The 24,692-nt window shown below is 38.4% G+C and overlaps 1 protein-coding gene across 4 annotated transcripts; it reads left to right on the top strand.

Annotated features, from left to right (window-relative positions):
- Positions 1-366: 366 nt before the first annotated feature.
- Positions 367-24,185, top strand: MTX3 (metaxin 3). Of its 4 annotated transcripts, none has more exons than XM_060143198.1 (9): positions 367-461; positions 967-1,036; positions 1,406-1,482; positions 2,429-2,521; positions 3,040-3,222; positions 3,369-3,445; positions 3,960-4,117; positions 5,395-5,483; positions 23,422-24,185. In XM_060143198.1, the coding sequence occupies exons 1-9, from the start codon at positions 381-383 to the stop codon at positions 23,479-23,481; spliced, it is 888 nt and encodes a 295-aa protein (XP_059999181.1). In that variant the 5' UTR covers positions 367-380; the 3' UTR covers positions 23,482-24,185. The 4 variants fall into 4 exon arrangements, with proteins under 4 accessions (XP_059999181.1, XP_059999180.1, XP_059999182.1 ...); XM_060143197.1 differs by lacking the exon at positions 23,422-24,185 and adding an exon at positions 8,269-8,908; XM_060143199.1 differs by lacking the exons at positions 2,429-2,521; positions 23,422-24,185 and adding an exon at positions 8,269-8,908.
- Positions 24,186-24,692: the final 507 nt, after the last annotated feature.

The raw sequence follows: 24,692 nt of genomic DNA, 5'->3' as shown, positions 1-24,692 counted from the left end.
TGCCAAGTTCTTTACCTCTATGTCATAATTTTAAACACAACAATCTTGTGAATAAACTTGTCATGCCTGGTTTACAAATGGGTTATTTAGGCCCAGGGTAGGCCCAGGGTAGTAATAGTCAAAGTGCTTGGTACACATGGCATCCAATAAGTACTTGAGGAATTACTGGCGGGTTGCCTGACATTGCCCAGGACTCTTAAACCCCAGGCCAAACTGATGGCTAAGCGTGTTGTTAACCTCTTCAGTGGCCCTTCCCGCCTTGCACCTCTCCCAGTCCCCAGAGTACCCTTCCTTTCCTCGCGCCCCGCCCCCGCGTTTCCACGTGCCGGAAAGTAGGCAGCAAAAGTACTTCCGGGATAGCAAAGGTCGGCCCCGGCAAGATGGCGGCGCCCTTGGAGCTCAGGTGCTGGGGAGGCGGCTGGGGGCTCCCGTCGGTGCACAGCGAGTCCCTGGTGGTGATGGTGAGGCCGCCTCGCGGGCCAGGGCGCGGGAAAGAAGGGGCGGGGCCAGAGACGCGAGGCTGGCTGGTCCGGGTCCCGGCGGCCGGGGTTGGTTCCCGCCGCGCTCGGGCCCGGCCGGCCGGGACGCTGCTCGCTGCACCGCCCGGGGCTCCCTCCCGTCCAACGAGTTACAGCCTAGCCTGTGGCCCCGCCGAATCCTGGAGGAGAAGTCATGGCTTCTCCGCTTGGCTCCGAGTTTTCTCAGCCTTGCAAAGCCGTCTGTGCAGTGGAATGAAAGCCCAAAGCAGTAGGCGCGCGCTCCCCGCTCTGCATCCCTCAAACGTTTGGGGGGAAAAAAGTCCTCGAAATCTTGGTAGCGCGCAACCCCGGCTAGAAGTAGCGGGAGGGACGCAGCCCCCGAGTCAGGCGTTTCTGCCTTCTGAGGACCCGGCTTTGAAGTAAAGCTGCTCTGCAGATTTGCATTACGTATTCAGTCTAAAATGTTTTATTGCAAACTCTCTTTCAGGCTTACGCCAAGTTTTCTGGTGCACCCCTGAAAGTCAATGTCATAGATAACACCTGGAGAGGTTCAAGAGGTACAGTGTAAACTTTTAAACACCCATTTCTGCCCTCTGTAAGCACCCTCCCCCCTCTTATTTAAAGCTAGGGGGCTTGTAGCCATGGAGTACCTTGGGGTTTTAGTTCTTACCACGACCTTAGCTGTGTGTTGCTTATGTTTTGATCATTTTGAGTAATACTTCAAAGGAGAAGCCAAATCAGTGGAAATTATGAGAAATGAAAATGCTCTCCAAAACTTTTTGTGTGTGTGTGAAATTGCAAAAACCTAAGATGAGTTACTCATTTTTTTTTTCTCCAAATGTGACTGGCATAGTTTTTAGGGTATTGGAGTCTCTTCAGAGGAAATCGAAATGCTTCCTTATATGTAAACTGTGTTGTGATTACAGGAGATGTACCAGTTTTGACAGCTGAAGACAGTATTGTTTCTCAGCCGGCAAAAATACTAAACTTTTTAAGAAAACAGGTGGGTTCCTTCTGGAGAAATAGATTCTTGATCCCTGCATGTTGCTTCCAAAGAAAGTGCATTAAAAAAATTTTTTTTAGAATTCTTTTTTGGAGATACATAGGGCTTGATATAAGAATAGATTTGAGAGTCACTGCTCTAAATCATGAGTTGTACTGTGATTCAAAAGGCATATAGTGAGTTATAGTCAATTTATATTTTCATGCACTTTGCTTGGTTTTTATTGAAGCTTAGGTGTAAGTAGATTCAATTTAACCATTTTCACTATTATACTTATTGCTATGATTGTAAATTTAGTTCCATAATTGCTACACATTTTGTGCTTGGTGTGAGGTCTGAGTTCCCATCAACTAGCAACTATTTATTTTTTAAAAGCACTTAAACTAATAGTTGCAGTTAAATGTTTCATGAAATAATGTATCCAAAATATCTGAACATGCCAAGATTTATATATCTAAAATGTTTAAACTGTAACAGTTTACATAAATGTAAAAGTTATCATTGATTTTGCCAATAGTTTAAAAAAAGAAGTCCTATGTCAACAAAATTTAGAACTTTTCTCAATTGGAAGGTTTTCTCTTTTCAAGGGGAAAATGGTACTAATTAGAACTTTTTCCTTATTGTTAACAAGAATAATAATAGCCTCTATTAAGTTTGTACTACATGTCATGCACTAAACTAAACTAGGTCATTAACAATCATTGAAATAATAGTTAATAATAAATAAACACCTAAAACTAACATTTATTGACCTTAACGTGTGCATGATGCTGTGCTAAGAACTTTATTTGCATTAAGCAGCATTTGTCACTGAATTTGTATTTCTCTTTTCCCCTTTTAATATGTTTGCCATTTTTGAGGAAGAATAGGAGTCCTAATTTATTTAGCTTCACTGTTTTGGGATGTTCTTGACTTATGAGGTTTTTGGTTTTTTATTTTTTAATAGAAATATAATGCCGATTATGAACTGTCAGCAAAACAAGGGGCAGATACACTAGCTTACATTGCTCTCCTCGAAGAGAAGCTTCTTCCTGCAGTGGTGAGCATTGGTGAATATTACAGTATTTTAGTGACGTACTGAAAATGTACTTAGTCGATTTAGAAGAAAAATAATGGAAAAGGCTTAAGAGAAGAAATTTCATTTATGTATCAGTCTTGATTCTTTCATGTAACTGCAGAACTGGGTTGATTCTGTTAGACGTTCAACTAGTGTATGAAACAACAAAGTGAAAGTTAATGTCATTTTGGAAATAAAGATTCTCTGTGAAAGATTGGAGTTTGTCCATGTATAGAGTTGGGCCAACTGTAATTCATTCATTCAACAAATATTCATTGAGCACCTACTATGTTCCAGGCCTTATTCTGGGTGCTTGGGATAGAGCAATCAACAAAACTGACACATTTAAAAACATTGATTTATCCTTGAGTCATCCTAACTGGAAAATTTGTGTGGAGTCAACTTCATTCAGAGATATTTATGAAAAACTTTCACATTGATTGAGGATCTTCCTTTTAGTAAAAGAATATCTTTGTAGTGTTTTTTCCCTCCTTTTGCAGCTTCACACATTCTGGGTTGAGAGTGACAATTACTTTACTGTGACAAAGCCATGGTTTGCTTCACGAATGCCTTTTCCCTTGAGTTTGATCCTGCCTGGAAGAATGTCTAAGGGAGCACTGAATAGGATTCTCCTGACCAGGGGAGAGCCTCCCCTCTACCACCTCCGAGATGTAGAAGCTCAGGTATGATTGGAATTACCTTCAGAGCAAGGGCCCTCCAGAGGAGGGACAAGAGAAGGAGCAGGGATGAACTTATCTATAGATGCCAGTCTGAAAAGGAGTTCGCAAGTATCTTTCCTACCTTTGAGATGTAATTTCATCCTTATTAGATATACAGAGATGCCAAGGAGTGCCTAAATCTTCTGTCAAACAGACTGGGAACATCTCAGTTTTTCTTTGGAGATACGTGAGTGCATTCCCTTAAAAACCATTTTGATGTTTTGTTTGCATGTATTCAGTGAGCAGTTATTTAAAGCAAGTTCCCTTGCCTGGTCCTCCCACCCCATCCCCAGTGAGTTTTTCACTTAAAAAAATATTTAATGGATTTTTACTGTAGGAAACTTTTTCTGTTGCAGTAATCTTACATTGACTTAATATGCTACATATGTGAATTTGAAACTTCTAAGACTATTCCCACCTTGTCTCCCAGTCTCTATATAACACTTATGAGTAAAAATGAATCTTTAATTTACAACTTAATTTTCTTCTAAATAAAATGGGTAGAGTATTTTTTAAAAGCTACAACTGAGTAAAACCCTAGCTGCATCATTTTTATAAGCCAGAATGGGTAGTAAACCTTTTAAAAGACCGTATTGTATACTTCAGAATTGACAAATGTATTTGAGAAAAAGTGTTTTTTTAACATAATCCCAAATTAATATTTTCTATGTGCTTTTAAAAAATCCTTAATTTATTTTTAGGCCTTCTACTTTGGATGCCTATGTGTTTGGTTTTCTCGCACCTCTTTATAAAGTACGCTTTCCTAAAGTTCAGTTACAAGAACATTTGAAACAGCTCTCCAACCTGTGTCGCTTTTGTGATGACATCCTAAACAGTTATTTTAGGCTTAGTCTTGGAGGTAAGCTGGTTCCTCTTCAGCTAATCTTTGTTTGCATAGAATACTTGCATATTCTCCTAAGGATGTATAAGCCAAATTCATTACTTATTAAAGAAGTTTGTATATTGTCTTTAAATGCTGGTTTATAGAACTTCAGAAAGTTGCATTTTTCCAACTTATTTTTACTCCCATGTGTTAGTTCTTCTTTAAATAGAGAAATATATATCTGCCGTTTGTCTGTTCTGGATTTTATACAGTTCTTGCTTCTTGTTCTTTAAATATTGCTCCTTTGAAGTGGGTCATTTTCTTCTAAAAGTTAACCACAGGTATTTATTGTGTCCCTGCCGAAAGATAGCATTTATCCTAATGCAAATGGGCAATTACTTTAAAGGTTGCTTCTAGCATTTTCCTGTGTGAACAGAAATGAGCAGCAGATTGATTTTGGTGAGGTACACTCCCATGATTCCACTACTTCAAAACTGATTACATCAGACTGGGGGTATAGTAAACAGAGGGCACCTGTCACTTAGGCTCTGATTCTTCGAGTGTTGGGCCTTGTGCTTAAGTGATTGGGACACAAAATTTGTATGGGGAGAGTTGGCCAGAATTGTCCTTTTAAGAAATAGAAGTCATAAGGATCGTTGGTTAAGGGACAGTTTAATTTTTATAGTGGGTTATGTGTTTTGTATATAATACACTTGTATATAACAAGGGAGGGGTTAGTTAGTTTGAGGGTCATGAAACTGAGTAACTTTCAACCTTGTTACTTGGGAGCAGTGGTTAGCAAACCTGACTACAGAACAAATACAAAATCTTGGGTCCTATACCAGATTCACTGAATTAGAATCCCTTAGGGATGGATCCCAGGAATCTGTATTTTTTAAAGTTCCTCCAAGTACTTCGGATGCTTTGTGGGTAACTGTTTGGGCCTTAGAAAGCTGTTCAAATAGTTGTAACTAAAGACCTATGTGAAATGGGGGGGAAGGTACAAGTCAAATTTGAGAAGGAAATGAGGACTGTTGTGCTCTAATGACCTTGGCTATCTGCATAATGCTTGGCTAACAGGGTCTCCTTAAGGACAAATTTAGTCCTTTAGCTTAGGGTTTGGTTTTGGAGCATTACTCTCCCTCTTAAGTTTGCCTTTGAACCCAGAATGGTTTTTCACTTTGCCTTTTTTGGAGGGTGTGGTGGGCAATGGGGCACTTAGGAGGGTTGGATAGACTCAATATTCTTTGAATCTAAACAGCTTGTAAGGCTTTCAGAATTTCCTCTTTCTGATTTCTGTCCTGGCTTCTTAGGCATCTCTCCTGCTGGACAAGAAACGGTAGATGCAAATCTGCAGAAACTCACACAACTTGTAAATAAGGAATCCAACTTGATTGAAAAGGTCAAGTTTACTTCAATTGTTATTTTATAGTAGTTTAGTATTTTTCTTTCTGCAATTAATATTGTTTTGGGTTATGCATTAACTTTACCTTTTCAGTTTTTCTTTAAGTTTATTTTTTCAGAAAGCTGTTTAAACATACATTTACTAAAGCTGTACAAAATACAGTGTTTTGAAGCCAGTAATGGCCTGATTGCTATGGGGAAAGATCTGATAATGGTATTGGATTTACTTTTACCACCCAATTAGTAGTACTTTTCAAGTTAGGAGACCCCAAAGCCTGGCTTCAAAAAAAGAGACAAACACGAAAACACTCCTTGCTTGCTTGTCTGCTTCTTTCTGTCTCTGAGGGTTAACGTTTCTTGAGATTGTAAGCACCTGTGCTTATCCTTTCTTGCTAAAAGCACTATGGTGTTTTTTTCTTTCTTCCACGTAAATGGTTTTATTTTGCCTCCTTCCTATCCTCTGTTCTAAACGTTGTCTGCGATTTTTGCCAGTGTGGATATTTTGCCACTTAGGGAGTATGCATTTGTTGAGAGAGATATTGAGGAATTGGGTAGGGGAGGGAGCCAACAATGGAAATTTCAAGGGTGATTCTAACTGGAAAAATACAAGGGAGTTATGCATTTTTTCCTCAAATGTTTGATAAACTTGCTTTTTCTTTCTTATGCAAATGCATAATGCTTTATTCTTTCACAAACTAATAGGTCATTGTGGCTTAATAACACTGGCTAGAGGATTTGGGGGATTGAGTAACAGGCACTGTGTTATATGAGCTTTATATGAGTTATCTCATTTAATCTTCACAGCAGCTCTGTGTGTGCAGGTACTTTGTCATTCCCATTTTACAGATGAGATACTGAAGCTTCGAGAGTAGCTTATAACGTCACCTGCCCGAGGCCTTTCAGCTGGCAAGAGGTAGAGAGGGAATTTGAACCCTAGAAATTGGATTCCAGCATGGGCTTTGCAGTTAGTCAGTCATCTAACTCATGAATGAAAGTATGTATCCATTACTACTGGTGGTAATAGCCAGATTTATAACAGCCACTCTCTGGAATGCCCATTTTATTTCTTTTTATGGTATTGCATGTACCTCTTATTAAAGTTTGGGTAAGCTGAATGAAAGCCAAGTTTGTCTTAATTCATAGCCTAACCCAGCAAATCTCATGAGAGGAAATACTCTGAGAGTTAAGTGTGGATAATGGAAAGATTACTCAGACTGTTTTAGATACTTTTCTGCTAGATGAAGACTATCCAGTATAGCTTCCATTTCTATCTGTGGCAAATTCATTAGACATGTGAAGGGAACCATGAAATACCTACATATGCAGAAAGTGAAGCCAGGAGGCCCTGTCACCACTTGGTACAGTTCCATTTTGGCATCATCAATATATGAGAGTTTCCTGACCCTATATCAGCACCTCTCTCCACCCCACTTCCCATCTGCTCTTCAGTACAGTTCACTGTTTGCTACAAGACATTAGAACAACAAATTCTATTGGCTACCACCGTTCACCATTTAGACAGGAAATCTAGAGCTTAAAAAAAAAAGAAAGAGTTATGTTTGAGGAACTTAGTTCTTGCAAGGAAAAAAAAAGACATCACAATTGATTCAGATAGTTCACTGGGAATACTTTTTCCCTCGGAAAATTAAGAGTTAATCTTTTATTCTTTTCCCTTTATTATGAACCCTATGTACCTCTGCTGAAACATTTCCCCTGTACTTTATAAAAGCATCTTGAGAAGATAAGAGAGAGTTTTGGGCTGCTTACATTCAAAACTCTAAAAAAGCCTACCTATCAAGTAGGTGATAAGATGCTATATTCTGTTGGTTTTGGGTCATTGATGGCAGCTGCTTTCAAGTCTTCTATGAAGCAGCTTAACACCAGGACCTTGCACTCTGGTTTTGGGGTACCCTGGTTAAAGGTAGTTTTCTAAGGTCTGACTCAGTTCTAAGTAACCCCTGTCCTAGTGTTTCCCGGGATGCTAACGTACTCCTTAGGGTAAGTCTGGAACTCCTGGACATTTTCTAAATATGTTCTTGATTTGTTTCTCTGGAGCAGACTTAGAACTGATCCAGTGTTTGCAGTGCCTCTGGATTAGGTCTAAAGAATTTATCCTTCTTTCTGTATCTTTTCTTAGCTTCTCTTGGTCTAAATAGTCATAGCCTTAAAGAGGTGATCTTTTTGAGTGGAGTACAGGTCATTTTTATTGAGGCAATGAGATATAGTTGAAAGAACAATAGTGTTAGAATAAAAAGACCTGTGTTCACATTTCAGCTCTGATGCTAGCTTTGCAACCTAATGCAAATCTGGTAACCTTTCTGAGCTTCATTTTGCTAATCTGTAAAGTAGGGAATGATTGTGTCTGCCTTTTTTTTTTGTTTTTCCTTTACAGTTGTGTTGGGAAGATCAAATGAGAACATACTTTGTAAACTGTGGAGAGTAATGTAACAGAAATACTGCTTTTACCTTAATATTAGAAGATCTCTTAAACCAAGTTGTGCTGTGGTTGAGTTCAGTAGACTGTTCATTATGTGGAATTACTGTAATTTTGTGAAGTCATCAAGGATGAGCCATATTGCTTTCATACATATACTGAGTCAGCCAGTATTTAGGTATGATGTTTAGAATTCTTGAGAGATTATTTGCAAGAAAAAGGTTTCTCTAGCAGTCCTAGAAACATAAGGTTCGGTACTCTTCTAGACTACAGTTTGGATGGGGAGGCCACAGTCCATATAAGTGATGCCATAGCCATAAGTCAGATGTACCTTTTGTACTTTCCACAGATGGATGACAATCTTCGCCAAAGCCCTCAGCTTCCTCCTCGGAAACTGCCAACACTTAAATTGACTCCAGCAGAAGAAGAAAGTAATTCCTCACAACGGCTGTCACCCTGACAGTCTTCGTGCTTTGTGTCCAAAGTCATATAATTGTTGCAGTAATCTCTTACACTAAGTGTGTGAAGGCAAAAAGAAAATTCATGAATAGGTATAAGGAAGACTCTAAAACAAAAGAAACTTTCTATGACAGCAATTTTTTTTTAGTTAGGAAGCTCGTGTTTTAGCTTGGCAATGCACTTTAAGTAACATCAAGGTAAATGCTAAATGAACTTGGGGAAAAAAAGAAAACACGTTGTACTGTAAATAAAAAAACTGCCTTAACCTTGGCAGATTTTTGCCTTTGGTTCACATGTTGCTGGCCCAAAGCTACACTTCTGTTCTGAATGTGCACTGTTAGTTTATCCAAGTTAATTTATTAATTTAGTATCCTTATACCAGTCTAAATATCTAATATGTGGCTCTTTGGCTGAAGCCTTTTTTTCTTCTGTTTAGAAATCTGATGCCTATTTTAGATGTTAGGAAAAATATATTATTCTAATATTCTATTTACTTCAATAGAAAAGCCTGTATTTAACTTTAAAAAGCAATGAGGAATGTGTTTTTTAATTATGCTCTCATAAGTCTAATCTTTGGGGGAGTTATTACCATACATATAAATATTAAAGATGGTTACATATAATATTTGTCTGACTATATGCACTTCAATATAACAGTATTTGCTCATGTGTTCAATACAGATTAGCAAGGGCTGTTTTAATTTATTGGAGCTTTAGACCTGTGTATTCGTAGTACATCTTTAACTCTAGTCATCTCTTTCTTGGGTTGATTTCGGGAGAGCTGAACGTGTTAGCATCGTTATTATGCCAGGCTGTAAAGTCTAACTGACACTTGCCCGGTTGTTAGACACTACTCAGGAGGAGCTTACTGCCAGAGAACTAGAAGTACCTACTGTGCACCTGGTCCAGGTTCACCATGCTTGGCTCAGACCAGTGTTCTTCCTAAGAAACATATCATGTAGTCAAAACCTTTATGAGAACTAATTATTTTCCATAGAGTTAACTACAGTTGAAGGATTCAATGGAGTAATCGGAAATAGCAGATTTTAAAGAACATTTTCTATTTATTGGTTGCTGAACTGTTCAAAGATTTCCTGTGCGGGTAATTTTACTTACAATAGAATCTTGCTTATTTTAGTGGCTGAGGTGCTTCTGCTGTCCTAAAACTACTTCTGGGGTTTTTAAAATATAGGACCATGTTTTTGATTAGTGTCTTAAAAGATTACTATGGTGCTCAGCAAATCTTGTCACATCCTGCAGAAACCCCCAGGTTAGGAAAACAGTTTTGGACTCAAGAGACTTGTCTAATTTGAGCTGAGTGGAACTCAGCTGTGTTTGACCTGTATCCTCTCCATTTGTTCTGTATTTAGGTAGCTATTTATACAGAAGTCTTTATGTCATTGTAAATATTTTTTCTTGAAAGTTTTAATGAGAAACAGGGTAGTCTTCAGAGTCTTGTTCATCTGTTTGGACGCACTGAGAGAAAGAAACTAATGAGTTTCACATTACTTCTGCAACAGGTGGGAGAGAGTGTGTGTGGTGTGTGTGTGTGTGTGTGTGTGTGTGTGTGTGTTATGCGTTAGTCTTCTGTTAGAGTCCAGCAATCGGAAATCTGTTTGAATATTCTGTGTTGGAAATCATGACCATAGGACTTTATTGTCCTCTAGGATTGATGTTTATTGGAGATGGGTGGTTAGCACATTAATCATCTGCTTATGCTTTAGTCAGGGTTAGTCATTTTCGATTATGATTTCTACTAAAACTTTCAAAAAGTATTTGAAGTGACTTACAATTGTCAAATATGTAAAATAGGACAATTAAAATTAGTTTTTGGCAAAATAAAAAATTTGTAGGAGAAAGAACTATATTAACCCTAACAGATTCTAAAACTGAATGGTAAATTTAACTCCAGATTTCTCCATGGGCAAAGTCAAAGGATAATACTGGGTTATGTAAAGTTTTCTGTCAGTAAGGTTACTACTGTCCATGAGTAAGCAAAATGTATTTACATTTTTATAAGAATGTGTAATATCGTATTCTTACGACACAAAGATGCAGCCAGTAAGCATACTGTAATGTTCGGTGTGTTGAAAGTTTAATAAAAAAATATCATTCTAGAATAACAAGTATCCTTTTTTAGTAGAAAGACGACTGTAAATATGATTTATTTCCTTTTGGTCATTCCTGCTTTGAACTGCCTTTAGCTGTATGCTATATAGGCCATGATGCTTCCAGACTATCTTTCCTAAGATGCAAAATATGATTTAGATAAGTGAGAATTTATATGCTGGGTTACTTAGTTGAGGTTTTTGGTATAAGCTAATGAGATGCTAGGAAGCTATCACTGAACACAAACCACTCCAGGGATCAGCCACACATATAGGAAGCTCTTGGAAAGGAATAACTGGGCAGAGAGCTTTTGAGCAACCTGTCAGGATATGCTTTGGATAAAGTTTGAGTTCGCTGAGATAAATGGTCCACAGTCTTAAAATACTGTGAGCCACTTTCTTTTGGAAGTGATGGTGGAGGATAATATGATAAAAGGGACTATGTTTGTGTTTATGTTTCTTGGTAGTATAGGATGAGAAAATTGGTCAGATAATTCCCATAAGATAAAGATCTTTCATCAACAAACTGTCATCAGTTATCCATAAGACTGGCCATTGCCCTAAGACCAAAGAAACTGTAAAAGACCTTTAAGGACAGTCATTCCTACACAGTGTTTTTCCCCCTAAAAGGTTGGCACTGACAAACGAATTAAATTTCAACCTAGACATGTTTGTTTTATTTTTTGAGGGCTAGAGGATTAGAGATTTTATGTTAAATCTGAAGCATTTTGATTTCCATTTGTAATTTCTGTTCATTTAATGTGGCTAGATATATTAACTTAAAGGAATGGGTAAGCTTATTTCAATCAGAGCTAAGTTACAATTTTCAGAAGTCTGCAGAAATGGAAGAAAACTAGACATCAAAAGAGGCAGAAATTGGTAACAGTATCTCAGAAAACCAATTTTTAAAGGTAGTATCATGTGATAAAAGTGGTATTTGAAGTCAGTAGTATGTTTTCTTAGAGCCTCTTCCAGGAATAGACATTTACCATGTTATTAGATTTTTCTTAAACTGTTTACTTTTTCATAAACTGTCAAAAATTGTATCCCTCTGAAACCAAAATATAAATGCTTAAATGTAAAGACAGGAAGCTGAGGGATGGTTACATAGGATCTCTGTGTACTATTTTTGCAACTTCTTTTTGTGAGTCTATAATTATTTCAAAATAAAAGGGTTTTAAAAATAAATTCAATAAGTTTATCATTATCTAGATAAACTATGATTTAAAATTTAATGCTTTAAACATAGTATTCAGTTCCAGATTAATAAATGCATAATATAAATTAATTTATTTCATTCTTGAGTTTAAAGAAAAAAAAAACTCAGGTTTATAACAAATGATAATCTAAAGATCTGTTTTGCCTTATCAGCAAAGAAAAAACAAGAACCCCTAAAACTAAGAACCCCTTTTCCCTAGGAGATTAAAAATTCTACGGTTTTATGTTTGTAATTGTATCTTTTTTTCCCTATGGTATGGTATCCTTTTATGAGGATAAAATATTTTGGAAAAAACTCCTCCATGTCTCTATGTGGTGATCCTTCTTTGTTTTGCAAGTGTTCTCTAACTACACTAGGATCATGCTTTGATGAACAAAATGCAGTGTGTCTGTGTGCTTTTTGTTTTTTAAGTTCACAGGGATTTAGTGATTGACTTTGTCTTGGTTTAATTATTTATATAATTGAAATCCTGAGCAGAGCCACATATATTTGGGTTGTAATGATGGTCTTTTGTATATGTTGTTGGCATTTAGAATTATCTTTTGCCTTTTTTCTTGTTCAGCTCTGTGGAACTTACACTTACTTTTCAATGTTTTCATATTTCCTAAGAAATTACTAGATTTTTAAGAAATTCGTTGTTAATTACATGAACCAAAGGTCAGTAATCCTAGTCTCAAAGGTTTAACTGAAGTTTCATTAGATCTTCAAAATGTTGATTTTCATAGAGATGTAAAGATGGAGTGCTTTGCTTTTTTTTTTTTTTTTTAAGGGTTTTTAAAATTATTTAGCCCCAAACTCTTGTTGGGATATAATGTTTGCTAGAAGCCCAGGTTACCTCCCCTAGACTTAAAATTATTGTGATTGAGGTGGAGAGGTATCCTCGGAATCAAAAAGCATGCAAAAATCATTTGTTCCAGATGAGGAGGCCAGTGATTACTGATGAGAATGAACATTCTTGAACAATGATAGAAGAAAGGGTAGCTTTGAGTTGGATGTTTGTAAACAGAGAGTGGAATGTTATGATAAAAGACTATTCAGAGCAAAACAAAGTAGTTCCTTTAAAAAAATGCAGGAAAATAAGTCTTTATATCCTCATTATTATTAATTTGAAATGATATTGTAAGATAGTTTTAAACTATAATTCAGTTCTTTGGAGAAGCATTTCAAGATATATTTTGGCAGAATATATTGTTATTATATGAACAGTGGGTTCTTTGGCTAAATAGGGAAATGCTGGGTTAGACAAAGTTAAGTTACTGTAGGCTTCTCAGCACCTTACATATGCTGTTGGTGGTTTCAGACTCCAAGAAGGGCCTGTATTTTATACACTATTTTCCTAATTTATTTTTATGTGGATTTTTTTTTTAAGTAGGTGTCATGTGGGATTTGTGTTCTGAGAAATACAGTTAGGGAAATGCTGCCCTAAGAGTGCTTCTGCTTGTTTGTACTCATTGCAGAGGTTTCCAGTTGTTGGCTGCCCTTCTAGTGAGTGGTGATAAAATGGAAGCGACAGGTTAGGGCTCCCTGGGACCATGGAGTTGACTGAGGATTGGCTGTGGGTTTAGATAGGTTGGTTATTTAGGCACATGTGAGGCCCTTGGTCAGTCCAGCTGCTTCCCTAGAATCCCAGTTGGCTTGGAACAGCTGTACAGGAGTGTGAACTGGTGGTTTCAGAGAACTAACCACTTGTTAGGCATCTATGAGACAGAGGGAACCAACTTGGAATTCCATTCCAAACTGTTTTTGGCTGTGCTTTAAAAGTACCAGAAAGGCAGTGAGTATTTATAGCATTAAAGTCACATACAAGCTAGTTATTTTATATATATATATATATATATATATATATATATATATATATATGCACATGCATACACACATAGTGTCTTAGAAAGTGTACAGTTCCTTCCGTGACAAAAGCAAGGAAAGTTTAATATTTTCAACTTCTATTACTGAAGACATGGTCTAAAAAAGGATTGTATGTTTGTGTATGCATTTTCTAGGGTGAGGGTTTACAGTTTTTATTAAATTCTCAGCAAGTTTCTGTATCCCCCCAAGTTTAAGCCTCACTAGACCTTCTAATTTCAGAGGACTAAGTATATCTGATTTCATTTCAAAGTATAAAACCAGTTCACTCATCAGGCGTAAGGATGCTCTTTGTTTTCTGCAGTGTATATGGTTGCATATTTGGAACTGCGTGCTTTGGATGTGTATTTGTTGGAAAGCTTGCCTTTGGGTTTGAGTTGTGGTGTGGTGAACATCTGGCCATGTGCAAAGCAGTTGGATCTTTGTTCTGATTCTTTAGATCTTCTCATGCAAATTCAGAGAAATGCCTTCTAATCATTGAGTTTACATGTCCCGGATCCCTGGATGTCTAGAAACAATGGCTTGCCAGAGTTTGCGTCAGTCCTGAGGGAGTCACGCACTATAGAGGAGGCTATGTTCGCTATTTGTTCTTTGACCTGTTGGCTGCCTCTCTTGCAGTGCTGGCGTCTTATTTCTTGGAGAAGGACGGGTGTACTCAAGCTTTTATGTTAACTGCATAAAGATGAGCTTTATTCTTCTTCTGACTTGATGTTTTATTTTGTAAAATAGGAAATAATGTCTTTCCATTTTTCTGTACATCCCAAAGTGGAAATTTGAGGTGTTTGTAATATAACTTTAGCTTTCTGGAAGACTGATAGCAAAGAAGACAAGTAAGAAATTTATGTATACTCATATTGGTTTTGTTCCACCAAGCTTATCTTCAAATGGTATACATTTGAAACATCTGTTCTAGTGTATAAACACTGTAGTTTTGTTATGAAGTAAACAATCTTAAAATAAGCATTGTTGGTCATAATTTCAACATTCTAGCCTTGCCTTGTGTGAATATATTTTACTCAGAGATTGTGTATAAATACCCAGAAGTGGTGATGATGATCAATAAAGGATTTATTCTGATAAATGAGAAACTGGATATAATGTCAAAATAGCTATTTTCACAATAAAATCTCAAGTTGCTCGAATGTTTATTAATTCCTGGTTTAATATTACTTATTCCTTAAGGTGAATATTTCATTGGGAAGAATTTTGGGGTCGTTCAAAATAGTTTTGTGCTGGGACTGAGCTAGATAGAGGGTTGTTCTTTTTAAAATGTCCATTCTTTCTGTGATGCCTTGAGATCACTTGTGCTCTTTCCAGCCTGTGCTAAAGGAGGTTAGAGGCCTGCTCCCTAGGCCATTGTGTGTGTGTAACCTCAGACAGCTCACACAACTTTTCAGGACTCTAGTTAGCTTATCCCTTTGGCTTTATAAGTTTCTTAAATTTTTTTTTTGCTCACACAACTTTTCAGGACTCTAGTCAGCTTATCTCTTTGGTTTTATAAGTTTCTTTAAAATTTTCTTTTTTGCTCACCTAGAAAGTCCAGTGATGTTCCATGTAATTGGATGGAAGGCATACACTGAGAAACATAATGCAACTTTAGTTAGTGGGGAAGATATTCATATTTTTTGCTTTTTTTTTTTTTTTTAATTGGGTAGCATATATGGGTATGGAGAACCCTGTTAGTGCTGTTAGTCTAGTAAGGGCAGGTTCCCTGAGGGGATGAGTATTTGTTAGTAGAGTTTATTTTTTTTAATTGAGGTATAATTTATGTATAGTAAAATGCATCAACCTTCCAAGTAGAGCTGTTCAGGTATGTATTTCTCTCACATGAGAAGCCAGCTACATCTTTGTTGATACTTCTATCCCCAAAGAATACAAATCTTAATTGTGTATGAACTTTGGGTTTCAGATGAAATGCCCTTGGGTGGATTGAGGTGGTAATGATCACTTACTTCTTGCAAGAGAGCAGGAAAGAAGAGTTGGTGGTGGTGGGATAATAGAATTCTTTTGGGGAAAGACGACTGTTGGATTGGCCAAAAAGTTCATTCGGGTTTTTCCGTAAGATGATATTTGGAGTCACAAAGCTGAGAACCTTTCAACAAACACCTTCAGAATTTTTCGTTCTTAATTGCTCAGCTTAGAGGCTTGACTTTGGTCTGGGACTATTTGGGGTGCTCAAAAGCTCCTGAATATTTAGTATGATGTCCTTTGGTGAACAGTAGGCTGCAACGTAAGTGGTGCTCTGTTTTTCTTTTGCCATTAATAGCAGCCATTGGTAGGAAAACTTTTAAGTTTTCCATATGGGGATCTTGTCCTAAGTGAATCTCCGTAGGAGAAAGATTGAAATAAAGGGGAAACCACTAAGATCACTGAGGACTGCGCATATGTTTGAGACAGGTATATATGAGAATAAGAAGGAAATGGTGGTGGAGAATGTAAGGATTTGTCTTACTCCATCTTGTAATTAAGTTCCTAGTTGTAAAGCAAAGGAGATACACATCCCTTCTTGATCTGACAAGAAGTTCAGGAGAAACGATGAGAAAACATGGCACATTTCTCCAGGTACATTAGTCAGCCTCCTGGAATGCTTTAGACGTCTATGATTATGAAATGAAGACAGCTGTGCATTGTCAAAGACGTTGCTAATTTCTAACACAGCCAACTCGCTCCAAAAGTTGTACTTTTCCAAGTAAGAGAGGGGCTATTATATTTATCCTGCTTTTTGAGTAAGCGAGTGAAAATAGGGAAATCTTGACATTTATAAATAAAATTAGGGATTGGTTTTTTTTGTGTGTGTGTTTTTATTTTGCGGTACGCGGGCCTCTCACTGCTGCGGCATCTCCCGTTGCGGAGCAACAGGCTCCGGACGCGCAGGCCCAGCGGCCATGGCTCACGGGCACAGCCGCTCCGCGGCATGTGGGATCCTCCCGGACCGGGGCACGAACCCGTGTCCCCTGCATCGGCAGGTGGACTCTCAACCACTGCACCACCAGGGAAGCCCAGGTATTGGTTTTTCAGATCCGAGTTTCGGGCAGGTGGTCGTCTCAAGAATTCACATTTTGAAAAAGTTAAGAAATCTTTTGGTGTAGAAGGAAGCATGACGCTTTCCAAATATCACAGTTAAGACCAAACAGATTTCAGTTTTATTTTAAATGCAAGAAGCAAACTGACTTATTTGAAGACTGTCAGATTGTGCCTATTCTGATATGTGTTGTCCCAGTTCTGTCTATGAGGGGGGAATTGTCATTTTCATCTAATGAGCATGGTTTACGTTTTGTATTACATATAATATGCAGTTCACAGAGTGATTACTGCTAAAATGGTTTAGAAAAAGGTGGGAAGGGATATAGTAGATGTAGAAATTAGAAGGAAGAAGAACCAAAGAGAAAGGAACTCTAAATATGATGTAATTGGGGCTGTGGCGAGGAAGCGGAATGGAATGTAGAAAGACAGTGGATTTTAGAGTTAGAAAGCCAGGCTTAACACAGCACACCAAACTGGTGATTTTAAGCAAGTCACTTGATTCTTAGTCTGCATTACTATTCGTTGCAATGCAATGGAATAATTGAATCTGGATGTATGAACATTTTTATGTGTTTGTTTTTTTAAAAAAAACTATTAAAATTTAGACGCTACCAATAGGAAGAGCCCCATCCCACCCCTTATGAATAACCTCTGTTAACCTATTGGTATCTAGTCTTTCAGTCTTCTGTTTTCTACACACACACACACACACACACACACACACACACACACAATTCTGTATATATTGTAATCCTATATAGTATGTACTATTCTGTAATATGCTTTTTCACTTAGTGTTCAGAAAATCTTGTAGGTCACTACATATTCTACATGATTTTTAAAGGCTGTGTGCAATTTCAGTGCATGATGTTACATTGTTTATTTCATTCCTTTGCAATGGACATTAGGGTAAATTCCTCTTGTAATGGTCTTTGTTATATGTTATTAAGTTGTTTCTCAGGAAGATGCACCACTTTATATTCTCCAGTGCCCTGTGTAGGAGAGCCTGTTTTACTGCAACCCCATGAACTTTGAGTTCTTTATCTCGTCACTAATCTAAAAGGTAAAAAATAGTTTATTTATTTAATATGTATTTCTTTGATAACTAGTAAGGGTGAATATTTTCCCCATATGTCTACAGTCCATTTGTGTTTCTTCTGTAAGTTGTCTATTCATATTCTGCATAAAAGGAAAATTACTTAACTTCTCTGAAACCCTGTCTTCTCTGCTGTAAGACGGGGTTTCCATGTGGTCTAAACGGCATAACACATTGCAGATCCAGAATATGGCAGGCATGCAACAGTATTGTTTTCCTTCGTGTTATTTCCTGGATTAAGAGCTCCCAGAGGATGGAGACTCATTATTTATCCCAGCACCTAGTACAGTGCTTGGAACAGAGAAGAAGCTCAAAAAGTTTTTGAGGAAGGAGGAATAGCTGGGATTCGAAAATATTTTGAGTATATCAGGAAAAGGAGTGAGAAAAGTTGAAGCCGAGATCCAATGAATAAGTAGTGAGAAAACTGGTGGGTTCCTCAGAAGCTTATTATTCAAATGGAAGAATTTAGGTTTTATTCTCAAAGCTCCACAAGAAACAATTTCTTACAAAGTGGCTAAAGGACGTTAAATATTTGTATTCAAGGCCGTAAGTAGCCTTGAGAAGTTGAGTTATTATTTTGTAAGCTAATGAGTACATATTTTAAGTACACTAAGAAAGGTGACTAATTAAAGGAATTAATAATTAAAATTTCTGAAAAGTGAATAATTAAAAAAATGATTCTAATTTCCATATATTAGATTTGCCTAGACTAGGAGTAAACATGCAATAATAATATAATCATATTTTAAAATGGTAATAAGTTAAAGTAACCCAGAGTTGTGGTGCCTCGAAAGGAAGGAGGAGAATTGGTGTCAGGTCTTGTTTTATCCAACATGCCCTGGGATCATGGGGGAGAGAGTCAGTGATTCGTTAATGAGAGTTGCAGATGGCTCTAAATTGAGAAGTATTGTAAACAGCAGGAATGACTGAGAAATGATACAAAAGGAGCCGGAAAGGTTAGGAACATGAACAGGAAATCAAATGATTCAGCCTGGAGTAATGCAAGCCAGTCTGACATCTGGGGCCAAATAAGAAGAAACAGAGATATTCCCTGAAAGAGACAAACATGAAAAACAGTCACATCTCAAAGGAGATTGTGGGTGTGGGGAGGGAGTAGAGGAAAACAAGAGAAGTAAGAAGCAGGAACTAATGATATGTGCCCAGCACTATGATTTGGTACTTTCCGTGTTGATTTCTTTTTGACTGAGGTTAAAGCAATTTAGTGCTATGTAAGAAATAGAGTTTTTGAGGATTAACTCAGTACCTAGTGAAACAAAAGCTCAGCCTGTCTTTTAGTTGATCCTAATGATTGTTAGAGTGTTATCAGTAAAGAGAGCATTGTGGAAGTGGCTGGAATCTTCAGAAAAGCTCTAGTAGGATAGATCACTTGCCATACTCCTACCTGGCATCTCTCATTCAGTGGGTGTTGCCAGGAACTCTTGGAGCAGCTCCCTCCAGGCTCTCCTAGTTGCCAGCAGCATGAGGGGGCCCTACAAAACCTTTGGTGGGTTAGTACAGGGTCCAGCTTAAGCAAAAATAAGATGTGAGTTTCACAGTGGCTGCTCCATGAGGCAGTCTGTTCCTTCCAGCATTTCTTAGTATCCCTTATCCTTCTCTCTTGCTATAAAAGTCTAGTGATCATTTGTATTTTCTCTAGATGTCAATAAACTAAAGTCAGATTTATTGGCAATATTGGCCCACTTTAGGAATCTCCAACTCTTTTTTTTTTTTTAATAGAGCCACCACTTCTCATATTTTCAGTTACAAGGGCTTTAGGAATTGGGTCACAGTGAGGACCTCGTGGAGATGAAGAGGAAGAGGACCAAATTATTCTAGGGAGGACAAACCCCTAAGCAGGTGATGCTTACTGTATCCATTCCCCATCCCGAGGAGAAGACCAGAACATTGGTGCAAAGAGTATGTTGAAGGAGTGAGCTGGAAAGGAGAGGTGTCAAAGACATATCGCTTGTAGTTCCAGTTGTAGCTTGTAATGTATGTTAATGGCTCAAATTGGAAGCTTGAAGCTGAATGTGTCACCTATACCCAGACATATTTGTCTTGTAACAGAAGGTCCTTATGGCTAAAAAAAATTCATTCATGTATTCAACAAGTATATACTGAGTGTCCCCTATGTTCCAGGCACTGTTCTTAGTACTGAGGATACATCAGTGGACAAAACACAGATCTCGGCTCTTGGGGTACTACATTTTAGCAGGGGGGGGGGAACAATTAATAATGAACTTAATAAGCAGAGTATATAATGTAGTAGAAAGTGGAGGTGCTATGGAAAAAGAAAGTAAAGCAGGATAAAGGGGCTGGGAGTGCTGGGATTGGGGGCAAGTGACGGTATTAAATAGGGCAAGATAGGCTTCATTGTGAAGATGAGCAAAGACTTGAAAGAAGTGTTGGGCAGCCTTCCACATATCTGATGAAGAACATCCTAGGTGGAGCAGTGGTCCTAAGGGAAGGTTTGTCTGGCATGTCTGAGAATCAGCAAGGAGGCCAGTGTCTCTGGAGCAGAGTGAGCAAGGTGGGGAGTGAAAGAGATGAGATCGGTGACTAAGGAGTGGGAGCAGACCAGGTAAGAGCCTGTGGGCATTTGTAAGCCTTTGGCTTTTACTCTGAGCCATTTCAAGGTTTCGAGTACAGAAGTGATGTCACTGATTACTTTTTAAAAGGACTATTTGAGCTGTGATGCTGAGGATTGACAAGGGTGTGAGCAGGAAGACCAACTGAGAGCATATTATAGTAATCTAGCCAAGAGATGGTGGTGGCTCAGATGGATTAGGATGGTAGCAGTGGAAGTGGTAAGAAGAGGTTGGATTCTGGATGTATTTTCGTGTACATCAACAAGATTTTTTGACTGATTAGATGTGGGTTGTGAGAAAAAGAGAAGTGACTTAAAGATTTTTGGCATGAGCACTGGATGGATCAAGTTGCCATCACCTGAGATGGGAAAGGCTCTGAGGAGAATAGCTTTTGAGGGGTGATTAGGAGTTTCATTTCTGACATGTTGAGTTTGTGATATCTTTTACACATCCAAGTGGAGATGTTGAGTAAGCACTTGAGGAGATATAAGTTTGGAGTTCAGGAGATACAACTGAAGAGTCATGAGTATAAAGATGTTATTTAAAACCGTGCGACTGAATGAGATCATCAAGGATTTAAGTTATAGAGAAGAGAAGAGGACTAAGAACCGAGACCAGGGACACTCTGAACATGAAAGGAGGCCTGAGACCAATGAGGCTGGAGGAAAATCAAAAGAAGGTGATGTCCTTGAAGCCAAATGAAGAAGGAAGAGGGAGTGATTAAGTGCAGTGACTAGAGCTGATGGGTTATGTAAGATGGGGACTGTGACTTGACCATTGGATTTAGCAAAATGACCTTGATGAGCAGTTTCCATGGAGGGGTGGATAGGAATAGGTTCAAGAGAGACTAGGAGGAGAGGAATTGGGAAGAGTGAGAAGAAACAAATGATGACGGGGATAATTGTAAAAAGCATGACAGAGCTGGGAAAGACATCTAGAGGTAAAAATGCCTTCCTGTGGGTCCTTGAGCTCCCACCAAGAACGTAGCTACCTATTTATTTATGTATGTTTATGTATAGCTGGAAATCAAGTCAGCATGCAACCAGCAGTGCTGAGCTAGGTCATTAGGAAACCTTCCCTTTAACAGAGATTCAAATGGGGTTTAATAGAGTTTGTCAAGGGACTTCTTATTTATTACAAAAATGTTGCTATTTAAAACATGGGATTCTTCTCAAAATGATGAGCTAAATTCTTTTGTGAATAAGCATATTAATACATTTATACTTAGTTAAGCCAGAGGATGCAGGGACGAAGTCAATCACTGGAGTATTTCTTCTTTGTCTAGAGGATTTCAGCTTCTGTGGTTTAGGTAATAGAATTTGTTTCCTTTATCTAGGCCTGGGGCCCAGAGAACTGAGCCCAAATGAAGTAAATCTGCATCTTTATTTTCCATTTGAGCTACTTAATGACTGTGTGCATTCATCAGGGGACAGGATGAGAACATATTCGAAAATTAAAGAGTTATCGCTATAGAAAGCATTGAGAATGCTGTGTGAAGCATAAGTATGTTTTAGGAAAAATATAATGTTTTAAAGGCACCGACTAGTCTGAAAACAAACCAGAAACCTTGGTGTCATCTTATCTCTTTCCCTGTCTTTCTAGTCAGTCACCAAGTCCCATCTGTTCCTCACTATGGTCATCACTTGGATCTGAATGGTGCTCCTGCCATGGCCTCTTCTATCCTGGGTCACTGCTGCAGATACACCATCAGCCTCCTATCTCTGGTTTTGCTCCTTTCCAAACCATTCTCCACATTGTTCAAGAGTGATCTTTATAAAATGCATAAAGATCATGCTTCACCCTTGCTTAATACCTTTTAATGGTGTCTTGTTGTTATCAAGTCTAAGCTTCTTAAGAGAGCCTATAAGACATTTCATCATCTGGTTCAAGTTCAACTTTGCCCCACCTTCTGTCCTCACCACTGAAGATCCAGCCACCAAACCTCCTAAATCTTCAAATCACTCCATACTTTCTTTTAAGTCTTTGGACGAAGAGGCTCAAATGAGTAATAGAGAAGCCACAAAATCAATTTAACAAGACTAAACAGAGAATTAGATTTTTAGGCGTCTTTAAAATAGAAATGAAAGGGAGGTTGTTCTCGCCCTTTGTAACTCCCCTGCTTGACCAGTCCCTGCTTCACGTATACCTACTCACATGAACATGCTTGCCCTCTGCCCCAGCTAGGGATTGTTCTAATCCTTAGGCCAGAACGGTTCCACCTGCTAATTTATCAAAGGGAAACATCTGCCCTTGTGATGGTGATTAACCCGAAGGGCGGAGAGGGATGTGCCCCAGCTGCCAGTTTCCCTGGTAACTGAGCCAACCTGACGTCAATTCCCCCTATAAAGGTAGCCTCCTTCTCCCTGGAGTAGCAGAGATCGCTGCCACGAACTCCCTGCTGGGGTGGGATGTTGCCCCATGACCCTTTTGTTTCAGACGTGTAAGATCCCCTGTCCATCAAACCATTGATGACTCTGTTGCTGTCTCTGGGCTCTTTCTTCAGTCTCGAGGCTGGGCAACTACAAGGTTTGCAGGCCTGCGGGGTGCAGCCCAACAGAGGTCCTTTGTTTCCATGTTCCATGTATTCACATTATACTAGATGTTTCTATTTCTGCTTGGCTCATGCATGTGTGTAACAGCACTGCACCTAAATCATGTTTGGCTTCTTCTCTACTCGACTTTGAGAACTCTCATGGCTTAATCCTTTCCCTGTTTTTACATTTTACTCACTCACTTCACACACCCACTTTACACACTTTCCCTTGTTTGTCTTTTCCATCCTCAGTCTTCAAATACTGCCTATAATTTGACATCTCACAGACCGATGTTTCAGGCATCTCTTGTGAGATTAGACTCCTATCCAAAGGAGATCTAAAAGGTCTGCAGCAATCTCAAACTTGAATCTAAAGCTGAACTCTTATCTTCACTCTGCCAAAACCTCTTCCTCTGCTAGTGCTTCCCATCTCAATAAACATCACCTGTGCTACTCCGTTGCCAAAGTCAGAGACCTGAACATTTACCTTTTTCTTAGTCCCCAAGAAAACCTACTAACATGCCAGGCAATGCCTAAAATGTTTTATATATAATAACTTTGTCTTTTAACAAATCTGTAAAGTAGCTGCTATTATTATCACCCACTTCATAGATGAGGAAACTAAGGCACAGAGAGGTTACGTCATTTGCCCAAGGTCACGCAGCTTACTAATGGTAAGTAAGTAATCAGGGATTTAAACTCAGATGATGTGGCTTCAGAGTCCATGTGCTTAAATTAACCTCTACACCAACTGTTATTCTTGGTATCTCTTTTTGATTCACCCCTGATAAACTCTCATCCAACTTATCAGATGTGTAAGCAGTCCTACCTCCAAAAATGCCCTAAATCCATCTACTTCTTTCCATCATAGTTGCCATCACCCTAGCCTTTTTCCGAGGCTGTCATATTTCCCTGGAGATCTCCAATTCCACTCTTGTCCTTCCCACCTCCCTCAACTCAGCATCCCTAGTCATTCTTCCCAAAGAAGCCAGGTCTTAGCTTGAATGTAATTTTTTTTTTTTCCTGAGAAGCCTCCCTTGATTCCCATAAATGAATCACATCCTCTCAATTATCCTTTCTCATATCACCCTATTCATTTCTTTCATGGTAAATTTCATAATTGATAATTAGACATTTGTGTCTTTATTTTTTAAAGCTCCATGAGAACAAGGATTTTGTTTTATTTTCCACTGTCTACCCAGTGCCTAGCACAGACCTTAGCCCATAGTAGGCATTTAGTAATATCTGTGAATGGATGGATGGATGAGTGACTAATATTAAGAAGTGACTAACTTTTATGTGTTATAATGAAAGTACGGTTTCACTTCTTTATAATGAACTAATGGGAGGAGGCTGTATGAATTACTGAAAAATATACAATGTATGATCTTTAAAATAAAACGTAGTTTTATTTTTTCAGTGAAGGACTTTGTATAATTCCAGTACGCATGCCACCCATTGCTTTCACCCCAACACTCCTTTCTAAGAGATTCTGTTCCTACCCTCACACCCCTAACTCAGCTCATTGGACCAGAGATAGAAACTGATCCGAGCTAAGCTAATTAGATTCTCCCTGCTCAGACTTTAGAGTCAGGAACCTGAGAAACAGATCTTTAAGGCAACTGCATTCATTCAGACTTCAAATATTTATTGAGCATCTAGAATGAAGTGGTCATTGGGGATGTAATGAACAAGACACATCTCTCCTTGAAGACATTTACAGTTCAGAGAAGAAGACCTGCTATTGCAATTCAGCGTGTTAAGTGCTGTGACATGTGAATTACCAAGGAGTACACAGGAGGGCCTAGGAGAGGTGCCTTAAGCAGTCTTGTGAAGGCAGAGAAAGTTTCCCAGCAGAGGTGATGTCTTAGCCAAAAAAAGCT

Source organism: Lagenorhynchus albirostris, chromosome 3, assembly GCF_949774975.1.
Source record: "Lagenorhynchus albirostris chromosome 3, mLagAlb1.1, whole genome shotgun sequence".
Lineage (NCBI taxonomy): Eukaryota > Metazoa > Chordata > Mammalia > Artiodactyla > Delphinidae > Lagenorhynchus > Lagenorhynchus albirostris.
This window is presented reverse-complemented; position numbering and strand designations above follow the sequence as displayed.

Bases quoted from the DNA above. Each gene is read 5' to 3' on its own strand.
- MTX3 (XM_060143197.1), top strand. From the start codon at position 381: ATGGCGGCGCCCTTGGAGCTCAGGTGCTGGGGAGGCGGCTGGGGGCTC. The intron at 462-966 runs GTGAGGCCGCCT...ACTCTCTTTCAG, and splicing joins GCGAGTCCCTGGTGGTGATG to GCTTACGCCAAGTTTTCTGG. The intron at 1,037-1,405 runs GTACAGTGTAAA...TTGTGATTACAG, and splicing joins CACCTGGAGAGGTTCAAGAG to GAGATGTACCAGTTTTGACA.